Source organism: Mesoplodon bidens (genome assembly GCF_964165515.1).
Source record: "Mesoplodon bidens genome assembly, chromosome: 5".
NCBI classification, from domain to species: Eukaryota; Metazoa; Chordata; class Mammalia; order Artiodactyla; family Ziphiidae; genus Mesoplodon; species Mesoplodon bidens.
Genome location: NC_138161.1, coordinates 9173492 through 9189352, shown reverse-complemented (window position 1 = coordinate 9189352; position 15861 = coordinate 9173492). Strand labels below are relative to the sequence as shown.

General features: G+C 46.2%; 1 protein-coding gene across 2 annotated transcripts in view; it reads right to left on the bottom strand.

Annotated features, from left to right (window-relative positions):
- Positions 1-15861, bottom strand: part of HLCS (holocarboxylase synthetase) — a 191416-nt gene that overhangs the window by 4123 nt on the left and 171432 nt on the right. For both annotated transcript variants that reach the window (XM_081234649.1, XM_081234650.1), the window contains 3 exons: positions 8235-8302; positions 6593-6753; positions 1182-1296 (listed from right to left, as the gene is read on the bottom strand). In XM_081234649.1, coding sequence (XP_081090775.1) covers positions 1182-1296; positions 6593-6753; positions 8235-8302 — 344 coding nt within the window. The remainder of the gene's footprint in view (positions 1-1181; positions 1297-6592; positions 6754-8234; positions 8303-15861) is intronic.

Here is a 15861-nt window from a genome sequence, read left to right as displayed (position 1 = left end):
ACGGTGACCTTGAATCTTCCCCAAAGATGCCCCCTGTCCCCCTCCCCCGCCTCCCAACGCCTTAAGAAAGCTATGGATTCTCCCCGCAGGAAAATGTTTCATTCCCCCCACACTGACAAAATTCCCTAGCTCCCCGAAGGAAACCCAGCACTGGGCCTCCTCAATATCTGTGGGCCCTATTAGGAATCTCTGCGCCTAGCCCCAGTTACTCATTTACAGATGGGAAACGGAGCTTGGAGGGTATGAAGAAGCTTGCCTAGAATAATATTGCCAGTTGGTAGTAGAGCTGGAAGCGTACACCTTGTATTCTTTGGCTGGCGTTTCTAACACATGATCACATGTTTTCTCTCCATTACTGAGTTTTGAACACCAATCAAGCTCTCCTGGGCATTAGGGAGAAGCTGATGCTTGGATGACCAGGGGCCGAGGAACTTCTGAAGCCACTTCAGATCCATCTCCTTGCCTGATACGGAGGTGCTGATGTGAAACAGGGATTCTTTACCCCACCTTGACCAGCCTGGAGCTTCTTCTGACATCAAAAAGAAGGCAACTTTTCCAGGGACTGGGAAGGTCAGATTAAGAATACAAGAAAGGGTCTTCCCTGGTGGCGCAGTGGTTGAGAGTCCGCCTGCCGATGCAGGAGACACGGGTTCGTGCCCCGGTCCGGGAAGATCCCACATGCCGCGGAGCGGCTGGGTCCGTAAGCCATGGCCTCTGGGCCTGCGCGTCCGGAGCCTGTGCTCCGCAACGGGAGAGGCCACAACAGTGAGAGGCCCGCGTACCGCAAAAAAAAAAAAAAAAAAAAAAAAGAATACAAGAAAGACTGCCAGGACACCCATCCTTGAAATTAGCTTTTTTTTCTTGTTACCAAATAATACAGTAAATGTTTACTTTCACTGTTTCTAATTCACTGAGAAGCAGGAGTGGGGAGAGGTATACGAAAACGCCTGTTTGGTGAGATGCCAATTCAGTGGTTTCCATGGCCATAGATAGGAACACTAAACCCTTTGAAGGGCTTTCTACCAATCTGGCCTGTTGTGCATGCATATTGTGTTCTATAACTCAAGACTCAAAGAGAAAGTAATCCCATATGATAATCCACTCCCCGCAATACAGCCATGTGTGAACCACTTTTATTTTTATTAATCTAAAAATTCTGGGGGAAGGCTTTAAAAACTTACCAATAAGTATATAAAATGTTTCTCCCATAAGTGTTGAGTTAACCAGAACTCCACCAAGCTTCATGAGGTCACTGTAATAAATATCGTTGGGCCACTTCACTCGTAAGTTGATATCCTAAAGGAAAATCTGCATATTAATCAAGCAGTCAGAAGACACAAAGGGACCAGAAGTTGTCCAGCTAAAATTAAACAAAAGAAAAAAGAAGAACAGAATACTCTTGAAACAAATGGAACAGGGAGTCTCATCCTCTCTTCTTTTTGAGACAGCTAATCACCGCTTTGGAACAACCCGGTATTAAAGTACCTGGTGGGGCTAGAGGGAAGGAGACCTAGAGAACACATTCAACAGGAATCCCAGCACTCTCCCCACCCCCATCACTGTTCATCATCAAAAACACTCTCTGAAGACGCCTACCTTGGGAATTAAGTTCATTATCCCAATATCAACGACCACACCACAGAGTACCATTGTGTGCTGGGGACAGGGGGCAGGCAGAGAATAATACTCTCAGGGCTCTTTTCCCTGAAGGAGCTTCTGCTCAAGAGAGAGACGAATGGCCCTGAATTAACCAGCGTCCTAAAAGCCAGGGAGAAATGCGTCAGCAGAATGCCATGGAGATTCAGAGGAGAACCTCGTTTCACTGAGTTATTAGACAAGGACTCCATGAACTGCCACCAGCCAACTCGGAAGAGAGGAAGAGACGTGTCCAGCAGCCTGCGGCCTCTGCATCCTGAAGGATGTGGCCTGGGCAACCCTGCCTGTGCCTGGTCTCAGTGGAACGGGCCAAGGGTGGACACTGCCTTGAACTGGGCCACCCAGACCCCCACCTCCTGCCATGACTGTGAAGTTGGGGCACACAGACTGGGTGAGACCCAGTGGGCGCCAGAACTGCCAGGGCTCCTGGGTCTGGGACTGGCAGGCAGGTGTGGGTGGAAGGAAGCCCATCTGGACACACGAGGCTGGAAGAGAGACACTCAGCAAAACAAAACCAAGAGACCAGAGAGCAGATCATGGGCTCAGTCCCACAGGGCTGGCTCGCTCTTCACTGGGGGCAGGCACGGCACCAAACCCCATCTCGGTGCCACCCTGCACGTCACGTATACCAAGCCCATGTGTTGGTACTAGTATCATCTCTATTTTACAAAGGGAGGACTGAAGCTTAGAGACACTGCCTGGCTTGCCTGAGGCTGTACCACCTGCAAGCGGCAGAGCTGGGATACAAACCCAGGGCTTTCCGACACCAGCCCCTGGGAGCTTAACCCTATGCTATGCAGCCTGCCGCTTCCAAGCAATCCTCTTCCCTCCCTCCAGCAGGACTGCTTTTCACCCTGGCCAGTTAGAACATGTTTCTGTCCTTTACAAGCTCATCTGCCCTATGACAGGGAAACCTCATATTACTTTTCTGACTAAAATAAGGTTCGGGGGGATGGGTGGAGGTGGGGTGGGAAGTCTGTCCCCCAGGGGAATCTGGCAATGTTGGGAGGCATTGCTGCTTGTCACAGCTTGAAGGAATCCTACTTGCATCTAGTGGGGAAAGGCCACTGATGCTGCTCCACCGCCTGTAATGCCCAGGATGGTCCCACAACCGAGACGGAGGGGCCCAAACGTCAACAGTGCTGAGAGTGAGAAATGCTGGTCTAGAAACTCTGCACCTTGGAGACCATGGTCCTGGTCACTCTCCCAATTCCCCTCTTTCTCCTCTCTTGCCTACCCACGTCCCACTGTGGCCGGCACAGTGCCGGCCGGAGCTCAGAAACAGCTCCTGCACCACAGGGGCCGCTGCTTACTTCTGTGCTGCCCCTGCTCTCGGGCTCCTGTTTCACTTCACATTTTCAGGTCTAGTTACTTAATGATGCAACCTGTGAAGTTCTGGGTTCTCACCCAGGTGAACAGGACATCTATTCCAAGATGAAGAGAAAGTCCAGGTGTTTATTTTTCATTGTCTCAACCTTTTATTCAGACAGCGACTACAGGCCTTCCATGTAGAAAGCACTACGCTAGGCTCTATGAGGACCAAAATAAAACCAATCCTGTGTTCAAAGAGCTGGTTGCTTTGTAGGAGTTAGAACCAGAGCACAAATAACCCTGCTTCAAGCAATCCATGGGAGGTGCCCTAAAAGTGGCCCAGACATTTTTTTTTTTTTTTTTTGCAGTACACGGGCCTCTCACTGCTGTGGCCTCTCCTGTTGTGGAGCACAGGCTCTGGACGCGCAGGCTCAGCAGCCATGGCCCACGGGCCCAGCCGCTCTGCGGCATGTGGAATCCTCCCGGACCGGGGCACGAACCCGTGTCCCCTGCATCGGCAGGCGGACTCTCAACCACCGCGCCACCAGGGAAGCCCTGGCCCAGATATTTAAAGCGCTTGCATGGCATTGGAGGAGGGAGAGTTTGTAGCTAGCAGTTTCCGGGAATGGCATTTGAGCCAGGACTCTCAGGGCAAATAGGACCTGGAGGTACAGAGAAGAGAATAGGAGCAGGATACACGGATGGGAGGAGGCTGCAGAAGCCCAGCAGGACCTCGAGGACAGAAAAGCAACAGGAGCAAGAGCGGGCAGCCCAGCGCGGGTTCCGGAAGGGACGGCACGCAGGCCACCACACTGCCCCTGGTCCGACCAGGCTGGGTATGGTTCGTGTGCAGATGGTGACATCTGGCCGGGGACAAGAAGGGCAGGGTGTAAGAGAGGCCAACCCAGCACAAAGGGGGGCCTATTTCAACCACCCTGTAGCTGTAATGTGTAAGCTAATTAAACTCAGTGAAAAATGAATATTCAGGACCTCCCTGGTGGCACAGTGGTTCAGAATCTGCCTGCCGATGCAGGGGACATGGGTTCGAGCCCTGGTCCGGGAAGATCCCACATGCTGCGGAGCAACTAAGCCCGTGCGCCATGGCCACTGAGCCTGCACTCTAGAGCCCACGAGCCACAACTGCTGAGCCCACGTGCCACAACTACTGAAGCCCATCTGCCTAGAGCCCATGCTCTGCAACGAGAAGCCACCGCATTGAGAAGCCTACGCACCGCAACGAAGAGTAGCCCCCACTCGCTGCAACTAGAGAAAGCCCGCACGCAGCAACGAGGACCTAACGCAGCCAAAAATAAATAAATACATAAAGTTATATAAATAAATAAAGAAATATTCGGTTGGCCAAAAAGTTCATTCGGGTTTTTCTGTCTGCTGTTACTAAAACTTTTTGGCCAACCCAATACTAAGAGAGTGGATCCTAAAAGTTCTCATCACAGGGGAAAAAAATTTTTTAAATAACTATATGAGCTGATATATGTTAATAAAACCTCCTGTGGAGATCATCTTACACTATACGCATATCAAGTCATTATGCTGCACACCTTCAACTTATACACTGCAGTATGTCATTTACATCTCAATAAGACTGAAAATAGAATAAGAATGAAGCCAATCCAAAACCATACAGATAAGAAGATAAGGCTAAGCTGGACAGCTGCAGAAATGGGATAGGAACTTTGGGGGGAGCTTCTAAAGGAGAATGGGGACACACACCCTTGGGTCCATTGTTGAGGGCAAGCTTTCCACCTCCCCACCCGCTACCCCAGCACCTGGCAGAGCCTTCGCGCACAGCAGGCACTCAGAAAGTGCTTGCTAAGTTAACAAGTGAGGCTACAAGGTCAAAGTTAAAGCCATGAAAAAGTTAAACAGACTAATTTAAATTTTTACTTTATTTTCCTAAGACTAATTAACCTGTTGCTAGGGTTAAAGATATTTTCCCCACAACAGAATTTTATCTTCTCAACTGCTTAGTGCAAGGTGAAGTGTTCAGTTCAGGGGCTGCACACTGGGCCTGTGAAGGTTGGTGACAGTCTGATGAGCCCAAGCCCATGAGACACAGCAAGGATGCTGAGCGCCCGGTATCAAATCTCTCGCTTCGGCATACGTGCCAATGACTTGACGTAATACGGGAAACATGTACCCTGGTCCCACATACCATGACTATGAGGACATGGCCACATCGGAGGAGCTTAAGGGGCAGTGGAGAGGACTGCTTCTCCAATGAAACACTCATGACAGACCCCCTTTCAAAGTCATGATCTTAGCATCTTGCTTCACAAATTAATACAATAATTGTTTTTGGCCTGACGTTAAGAGCTGTAGGTGGGGAGGGAGGCTGGGAAGGAACCCCCTTATTTTTATTTTACATGTTAAAATTTTTTTAGATGAATGAATTTTTTTAAATTTTTATTTATTTATTTTTGGCTGCATTGGGTCTTCATTGCTGCACGCAGGCTTTCTCTAGTTGCTGCGAGCGGGGGCTACTCTTCCTTGCGGTGTGCAGGCTTCTCATTGTTGTGGCTTCTCTTGTTGCGGAGCACAGGCTTCAGCAGTTGTGGCTCGTGGGCTCTAGAGCGCAGGCTTAGTAGTTGTGGCGCACGAGTTTAGTTGCTCCACGGCATGTGGTATCTTCCCCGACCAGAGCTCGAACCTGTGTCCCCTGCATTGGCAGGCGGATTCTTAACCACTGCGCCACCAGGGAAGTCCCAAGAACCCCCTTTTTATAACCATATGAAATTCTTCCAGGAAAAGGAGGAGGGGGATACAGCACGTGGAGCCTGGGGAATGGGAGGAAGGCTTCATGACTGTGTTAAGTGCTCTCTTTTCCTTGTCTTCTTAATAACTGACACCAAAGCATTCAAGAGTACTGATGTAGCAGGCACATCTGTCCCTACAGCTGGGTGCAGATGGCCCTAAACGAACATGCACATTGAACTCAGGCAGCCACAGACAAGGGATAGCTTTGCTGAGCACAGACTGTGGTAAATGAAGGTGGGAAATGAGAAGGTTTGTTTAGGCCTATAAAATAATCCTTTTCACCAGAAAGCATCACAGATAAATAGACCCATCCAGTCCAATGTGCTTCAATAAGAAAGAAAAGAAAGAAAGAAAGAAAGAAAGAAAGAAAGAAAGAAAGAAAGAAAGAAAGAAAGAAAGAAAGAAAGAAAGAAAGAAAGAAAGGAAGGAAGGAAGAAAGAAAGGAAGAAAGAAAGAAAGGAAGAAAGGAAGAAAGGAAGAAAGGAAGAAAGGAAGAAAGGAAGAAAGAGAAGGAAAGAAAGAAGAAAGAAAGAGAGAAAGAAAGGAAGAAAGGGAGAGAGGGAGGGAGGGAGGCAGGCAGAAAGGAAAAAGAGGCTTGCCCTTACTAGGACATTTGACAAATCTGACAAAAGGACAGAAAGGGAATTCTGGAAGATAATCACATTGCAGCAAGCCTGAAGCAGCTATAAACCTGACGGTGCTTCTAAACCTCCAAGAGCACTCTGCTGCCAGCTTTGCAAAAGCAGGCTGAGGCTCCACATGAAGGAATCATTCAGACACGTACTACAAACACACCTGAGCTGAGATGTGCATGCATGGTGGGGATGTGACCGTGATGAACTGCACGTACCTGGTACCCAGGAATGGACCTTACCGCCTCCACGACAGCCAGAGACATCAGATGCTGGACAAACGGAATCCTCCGTCCCAGCTGGGATCTCAGTGGGATGGAGACAAGCAGGGTAGAAAGAGCGCACCCCACGGGGCTCAGCCAAGCATTCCTTCCCCGCCCTGGAACACAAAGCGCCATCAGGAAACCGGCCATTCTGCACCGTGAACAGACTCAGATGTACATAATGCCAGAAAAAGTGCTGAGGCCTCAGAGCCACACACTAAAGCCTTGTCCCACCTGAATGACTGATGAACGTGCTTGGTTATTCTGGGGTTAACTCAACAACAGAGAAGCTTTTTAAAATCTGAAGCTCTGTTGCTGAACAAGTTTCCAATAATTAGCATAATGTCCTCCCTCTGTGAGCATATCATTTAGACTTTGATGATAAAGTCTTACACAGTGTCTGAACATCACTCTCAGTTTAATTCTCAACATACGGCAATGCAGGTGAAAACAGAGACAGTGGGGAAACCGGATCGAATCTATGCTGGTCCAGGAGAGGTCCTGGAAGCCATTTGCTAGAAGTGAGCCCTTACTGTGATGGTCCCATAACGCTGTGAATACATTAAAAACCACAGAATAGTACACTTTAAATTGGGGGACCGTATGGTATGTGAATTATATCTTGTTTTTTTTTTTTTTTAAAGGAAGCTGAATTTGAAAAATGACCCCTGATATTAACTCTCTGAGTTATTTTTCTTAAAAAAATAGAAGTTGAGAAAATAACATAATCAAAACGAGAGGTATAATCAAACTTGTTCCACGTCTTTTTTTAAACCACCTTACTGAGCACCCCAGCCTTGAATAAAATAAATTTTTTTCTCTCTTTTGAGTTATGTTCAAAAGACATGCTCAAGAGAAAGAAGCGAAAACAGTGGATTTCTTATTTCATTGCTTCTTCTGAGGAAGGCATAAGAGCCTCTGAGAGTTCAAAGGACGTTTGGGTCTGCCTGCTGCCAGCTGCGGGTGGGGAGAGACAGGGGCCAGTCGCTCCCGGTATGACCACTGAGCACGAATCTGCTTGCGGCTGGACCCCAGATGGATTCTGGGAGGATATGGGCTCTTGCCTCCGAGAGTCAGCAGGTGTTGGAAGCTCTGGGCAGCCCTTGGCTTCTTTGTGGTCATTCTGTGAATACGCATTGATCGTGGATCGAGTGCCCACTCCGTGCAAATTCCAGTGCCAGCTGGCAGATGAAAGACCCCTCCATGTGACACTCGGTATAGACACAGAAGGCACCTCACAGAGAACCTTCAGGAAAATAAACGTCTCTATAACATAGCTATTATTCACACACTGCAATGCCTAGAATGTGTCAGAAAGAAGAATTTACAAGACGTAGGTAAATGAACATTAAAACCATCACAAGCGGATGTCAATTAATTAATAAACATCTCAGTTTAAGAGAATGCTTTAATTCTTCTAAGGTTCAATCTTCTAATTGATTTTCCTCCCTCTTCTCCATTTTAGGGGTGTGTGAAAACAACTTCTGACTCGAGTCATGTCGATGATCAGCACATGCAATCAATTGGCTCTCTGGCCAGGAGAGTCACAGATTTTAGAAAACAAAAACCACAGAAACAGTAACAAAAGATGACTGACCTTTGCCCTGCGTTTGGTGGACTGCGATGGCGATTAAACCCATTTCCTGTGGCATCTCAAACATCAACCTGCAAATGGTGGGAAAGACCAGTCAGCCAGAACAGGGACACGACATGAGAACCGGGAGCTGAAAGTGGGGGACACTGTTTGCACTCATTTGTGAATGTGTTAGTAAGGAAGGGCCATCTTACGGGTTTCAAGGGATGCTGACCCCATTCCCAGCCTCTGTAGTGAGAATGGTGGAAAAGGGACAAAGAAAACGCCATTTAATATCAAAAAAAATGGTTGGGGGGGCAGTGTGCGTGCACGTGTACCTGCCCAAGCTGTCATTAGGTTTATCCGAGACATTGTTAGATGACATTTCTTTAGAATATCCTATCAAGTTCTCTCTTCCCCCGCTGATGTGGTGTCCCTTCTCCGAGTGACAACTAGCAATTTCTGACATTTGTTTCTACTTAGAGTGCGTTTCTGTCTGAACACACTAGAACATAATGATAACAGAAGTTTCTGATTATTCAGAAAACTAATATGGTGGCAATAAAGCCGTTTAAAACACACACTATCCCCTGAGAACTAATTATGTTTTAACTATAGTAAATAAATCAACACCTTCTGAGAACTCAGGAGAACCTTGGATCCTTTTAGGCTTGAGTTCTGCTTTTAAAATGGTTTTATTTAAAAGAATACAAACTTCCCTTTGGGGGATAGGTAGAAAAGTGCACAATATCTCCACCAAATGAGTTGACATTAACTTTTTTTTCTTTCCTCTCTTTTTTTCCCCCAGAAAAGGAAAGGGAAAAAAATCCCTCACACTGAGAATTTCCTCCCAGTTCCATTCTACACATTTAACTCCACGTTAGGAAGGTTTTCCTGTGCCTTCCGAGGAGTTGCTGACCAGGTACTGAGCAGGCATAGTTCACCGTCGGATTTATCAGACAAAGCAAAACATCAGGTTTGTCCACGGTTGGTGCTGTGGCAGAGGCCTCTTTGAAATACTTTTCTGGGGGAGGGAAGTGGCAAGGGCAGCAATGACAGGGAGGTGGTGTTTTGTATAAACCAAGTTTCCACGAGCGATTCCAGGGTTTCCACAGCACCCCCGTGCTGAGGAGAGAGACCACGCTCTGATAACCCTTCATCCTCACCTCCCGGCTCGGGGAACGGGGTGGAACTTCACACATGGTAAGAGACAGAAAATACTTAAAGGCCAAAACAACCAGGGGGTCTCTGCGCACGCACGCGGGCTGGCAGAGCCTCGCAGGGCGCAGGCAGGCCCGGTGGGGGGGAGCCAGAAGACCCCTTGACTTGCTAAGAAGAGCCTGGCCACATCAGGCAGGGGCCGGGCTGGTCCGACAGCCACGGGGCATTCCCAGCGAGCAGCCAGCCCCGCTGTCTGGGTGCCAAGCCCACTTCCATCTCACATGAAATACAGCTCCAGAAGTATTTCTCTTGGACACCATGAATAACCCATTGAGATCGACTCTGCCTATACACTGTTGGGCTCCAAGAATAAAGCGTCCTTTTCTTGCGTTGGAGCGGCAGAAAACCCTAAGAAGGAATCTTTATCCGCGCAGGGAGGTAACACTGTCTCCTAGGAGCCTCCTGCTTACCAGAGAGACCCAGCAGCCCTCCACCTGGGCTCCTAAGGCACGAGCTCTGGGGCGGGGACGCCTAACACATTTTTCTGTGGGAAGGGGTGCAGGGGATGATTTTGCACGTGTGAGCAGATTGCGAAGGTTCTCTCCATGGCAGAAATCTAGGATGTTCTGTAAATGAACATGTAGACGGTAGAAGTTCACGTCTATAGGAAGCGGTGGTGATGGTGGAATTAGGCGAGGGGAGGCGGGGAGGTTCAGAAACCAAACACAGCCTTTTCTAGAACAAAGAGAAATGATGAAGGGAACATATGCACTAAACTGCTGGAGCTTTGGCAGCAGTTTAACAGGGCATATGGATGAGAAGACTGAGCTTGTGCTGCTGAAGGCCAAGAGGAAATTCTGCGAGGAGGGAGAAAATGGGGCGGCGGGGGACTGGGGGTGGTGTAATGCTTAGTTTGAGGCCAGTGGAGGCCGCCAGATTTATTTGTGCTATCTAAGATAACTCTGGGGGCCAAACCACACGGCTCACGGTCAACAAAGAAGCATTTATGAACGTTTGCAAAATCTCAATTTTGCATCTCTGAAGATGAAGTCTCTAGGTTACTTTAGCAGAAAGGAGACACCATAAATGTATTTCCATCCCGAGTTGACGTCATTCTCACAAAAGGAAATAGAAAAAGGAGGGAAAAAAGAAGAAAAAAAAAAGGAGGGGGTTACATAATGACTACCTCCCTGCCTCTGTGCTTTTTTTCCTCATTGGCAAAGGCTGCTTAATAAATGGTTTCTGTGAGTGGCAGCAGAGAGCACGCACTGTATACCAACAGGGCACGCGAGGAAAGTGCTCTGTGGTTGTACACTTCCCTTGGGTCCGAAACATCCAGAGCTCCCAAGGCTCACTTGGCAAACAGGACAGCGTCCTGACCACTCTGTTACTAAGGACATCACAGTTCCCACTGGGTTCCCTGCCAACCGGAACGTCCTGAATTTCACGTTGTTGTTGGAATTAAGTTTCAATAATTAAAACTAACCAAGGGACTTCCCTGGAGGGGCAGTGGTCAAGAATCTGCCTGCCAATGCAGGGCACACAGGTTCGAGCCCTGGTCTGGGTAGATCCCACATGCCGCGGAGCAACTAAGCCTGTGCGCCACAACCACTGAACCTGCGCTCTAGAGCCCGCGAGCCACAACTACTGAGCCCACGTGCCACAATTACTGAAGCCCGTGCGCCTAGAGCCCGTGCTCTGCAACAAGAGAAGCCACCGCAATGAGAAGCCCGCGCACCGCAACAAAGAGTAGCCCCCGCTCGCCGCATCTAGAGAAAGCCCACACACAGCAACAAAGACCCAATGCAGCCAATAAATAAATAAATAAATAAATAAATAAATAAACTTATTTTAAAAAAAAACTAACCAATAAGACAGGCCACTATGAGTTAGTGAAAATTCTGAATGAACAAAAGTTTAAATCCAGACCCAGTTAATCCACTTTGAGGATTCAAACCTAAGGAAATAGTCCACATTCACCACTGTGTTATAAAAGTAAAAAACTGGAAATTACATAAGAGTTCAGTAGGGAAATGGTTACATAAATTATGTTACATGACGTCAGTGGAATAATTTGTAACCATTAAAAATGATAGTTATGAAGACTATGTAGTAACACGGAAGAAATGCTTTCAATAGAATGTTCAATTTAAAAAGCAGGATATGAAACCTACATATACTTTTATCCCAAATGTGTAAAATTCACAGAAAAAGGGAGGAAGGAGATTTGACAAAACAATAACTGTGGCTACATTAGGATGATTTTTTCTTTATTTTTTTAAACTTTCTTTAAGATGACTGCTTACCTTTAATTTTAAAATACTTTTGAAAAATTTGGGGGAAAGCAGCATGGTTTTTATGTTTAAATATAATATTTGTAAATGTTTCAAATAGGACTGAAAATCTGCTTTAAAAATAAGATAATAACAGTTACCTTCAGCACACATTTTATTATAACCAATGAGCAAGACCTTATTTGATAAGTAATTAATGAGCAGAAACTCTTAATTTTAATTTTTTTTTAATTTTTGTGGTATGTGGGCCTCTCACCGTTGTGGCCTCTCCCGTTGCAGAGCACGGGCTCTGGACGCACAGGCTCAGCGGCCATGGCTCACGGGCCCAGCTGCTCCGCGGCATGTGGGATCCTCCCGGACCGGGGCACGAACCCGTGTCCCCTGCATCGGCAGGCGGACTAATGAGCAGAAACTCTTAAAGCCAGTCTGTTCATATGCAACGGGAGCCTTACACGTTTTACACCTGCTGACTCAGCGACTGTACTCCTAAGATTGAATTCTAAGCAGTATTCAGACAGGGAAACAAAATAATTCAGGGACACAACTATTCATCACAGCATTACACAGTGAAAAAAAATCATAAATAATACAAACTGTCCATGACAGAGGAAAGAAACAAAATCATAATATCCCCACATGAAAAAACATCATATAGCCATCAGTGATACAGGCAAATGTCCACTGAATACCACTAGATGACTTAAAGAGGGTAGAGAATCCTATATATAGCATGATTCCAATGATGCTTTAAAATATACTTTTAAAAATTGTTAGGAAATATACCAAAATATTAGCTGTGGTTACTTTAAGGAGTGTAATTATTGGAAAAATACAGCAAAGTACAAAGCAGAAAAGTCATCCAAAGAAGTCCTTCTTCTCATTAGAAATGTATGTTCTTCTATACTTTTTCCCCTTAAAAAATACTACACACACACACACGATATATTTTACAAAAAAAGTTCCTGATGACTGGAAAAACTGCTTATTTTGGAACTCTTAAAATAATGTAGATATTTAGTTATGGACACATTTTTATTATGTTGATAATAAAAAAGGCTTAAAAATAGCATCATGGTATGATCCCATCTATGTAAGCTATGTATTCCTATGTGCATATATAGAAGAACACAGGACACCTATTAACAGTGGTTATCTCCAGAAAGTGGAAGCAGAATTATATGATGATTTAAATTTCTTCATTATGCTTCATTAATCTCTGGGTGGTAAGATTTCAAGTGTTTATTTTCTTTATACTTTTCTGAATTTTCCACTATTTCTATACTTGGAGTGCATTCATTTTAAAATCAGGAAAAACGCTATTAAAGAAAAGATTGAAACCCAACTTTTCTTTAACCCACAGCTCACTAGCTGCTGAACAACCTCCTCCTTTCTGAGAGATCGCAGATCTGCAACGCCAGAGCAGCCCACTGTCCGAGCTTTACCAGGCTCACTGTACGCATCCTCCTGTAACGCACAAATGGCGATGCCTGTCCCTCACACTCATTCCCTGGCGGAGCATGTGGCTTGTGCGAGGTGGCAGGCTGAGTCCAGTTACTGTCCATGCACAGGCTCCCTCAGAGCTGGGCAGATGGCATGCAGAAGGCTGCCAGCACCCTTGGGGGTCTCCACCCTGGGAGCCCTGAGGAGCTTCATCAACTCACGCTGGTGCCCGTGCTGTGCCCTGTCTACTCCCCCCAGTCTTCTCAGTTCAGACTCTCCCTCTCCCAAGGCTTCAGGAAGACATTCTCAGAGAATCCCCCCCCTCCATGTTTTCTATGTGAAAAAAAGACCCAATACGGGGGGGTAGGGATGAGGTGGAAGGAGAACGGGACCCAGGCAGTCACACACTGATGGCTAACAACTTACTTCTGATTTTGAAAACCTTTACTGGAAGATGAACTCTCACTGTTCATAACTGTATTTACTTCTGTGTAGTTCAAAGGAAACTGTGTTAAACTTCATTTCAAAAACTATTTCTTTCAAATGTATTAGATTGTGAACACCAACTCTTATATTTGGGCATCAGTTTTTAAAAAGTTAACAAGCTAAAATATAAAGATATTTTATTTTTTGAGAGTCTTACTCTAACAGTAAAATCAATTTTTTAAACAGTCTTACTCTAACAGTACAATCAATTTTTTAAACAGTTGCCTTCTATGCAAGAATGCACAGGATTGTTTTTTGAAAGAAAATGAGTAGTGTTTTCTGCTCCCAAGAACATGCAGACTGGAGCAAGGAGGGTGGGAGGGCTCTGCCATGCATGGGGCTGTGGTCTGGGGTGGAAGGTGCTGGACCCCAACCAGTGACTTCTGAACGGAGAGCTAGCCATGTGGGGGGCAAAGCTGAGATTGCTCCTGGCAGGAAAGGAAAGGTTCCTGAGGAACTTTAGAAACATTGCGGTGGAGACAACTCGGACAGGAAATGGGACAGATCTGGATTCAAACCCCCTTGTTGGTATGAGCTAACACTGAGTAAGGGGCATGTCTCCCCCGCTCTTCAGTCACCTAGGAAATGGTCTCGCTCTCCGTAAGACTGGAGCCTGAAGGAATACACAAGATGCTGTGACATAGGGTAGGGGCTTAATTGTATCACTTGCTCTTCATTGTGTAGATCCCAGAAGGCCTTCAACTTCCTCTTCTTGGAGATAAAAAGGATGGTCAGAGAGAAGATGGGGAGGAGAACAGTGGTGCAAAGTGTATGTTTCGGGACCCTTCACAAATTCTAGAGGTAATGCCTCTTTCTCTGTACCTCTCGCCCACTTCCCCCATCTCTCTTACCTACACACACACTAATGTGATCTGAACCTGTACTAAAAAGCTTTTAGATGAACACAACTGGGTTGCAGAATCCTCACTTCCAGTTCTAGGGTCTTTGAACCCACTTAACAAAGCTATAAACCATTGGTTGAACTAGCTATCTGGCTTTTTTAAAATAACACATCATCTAGGTTATTGCTTACAAATACTTTTGGTCACTTATACACAGCGGCACAACAGTTTTACTAATATATTCTTCCATTATCTTCTGGATTGGACACTTAAAATTACAATGACCTGTCATCAGTCCACCTTTTTGGAATGCTGTCAAATAAGTAAGCTTTAGATCATATTCCTTTGTGGTTCCTGTATAAGAGGATGCGCATCTCAGTGAGAGGCAAAGTGGGAATTCAGACTGCTCAAGAGGAGAACCATCACCACCTCCCCCCTGGGTGTTCCCCAGAAGCAGAGGCCCCACCTGTATTTCTGTTGAAGGATGTCTGTGGGTCAGATGCTCTGTTAGATTTCCATATCTCCTAGCATACCAATCATTCATAGATTTTCATCTAATTCTTCCCCATTTCCAACATCATACAGAACAGCATCTACACTACTGCTAAATGATTTAACTGCTCACAGGGAGGGAGTCCTGTGGGTTCAGCTTCCAGAATGAGGCACCTTTCTAGTACATCAAGCATTTGTTGATGTTGGTCTGTATTATTCAAGATGAACACAAACCATTGCTTCTTACCCCTGACACTGCACCATAAATACTGGATGTCTGAGCATCACCTCCTACCTTAGACCAATGCTGTTAAAGAATTCACAAATGGACAGCTACACTTGTGTAGACTGAACTATGGCACCCACAGCTACCTCTGAGGCCAAGCCTACAAGACAGTCCTGATCCTAGATCCTCGGCATAGTTAAACTTGCCACCAAAAATGGGAACTCAGATCATGTCTAACCCCTCCACTAGGAGTCCCCAGATCACAGGATCTTCTCAACCCACTTCTCAGGCTGATCAGAGTCCATCATCTTCAACTGGGTGTGGAGGGGGCTCCACCATGGAGCCATCACCATGGCTCATTTACCCCAACAGAGGGCCTTCTGTTTTGAAATGCAGCTGCCATTTCAGAAGATGGACACTACACTGACTCATCTTGACCATGTCTGTCTCCAAGCAGACATCTGGGAATCATTTTCCTGAAGGCACTGTCGCTGTTTCAACTCGGTCACCTGGAATCAATGCCGATTTTCTGCACTTAACATGCATTATCTCATCTAAGCTTTACAAGTCAGATGAGGACACAGGCTTGGAAAGGCAAAACCACTTCTGTAAATAGGCCACTGAGTCAGCAAATCAGGAATTCAAGTCAAGGTCTGGTTGGTTCTAAGACCGATGATATTTTGTTTTTCATTTTGTTTTTAACCTTTTAC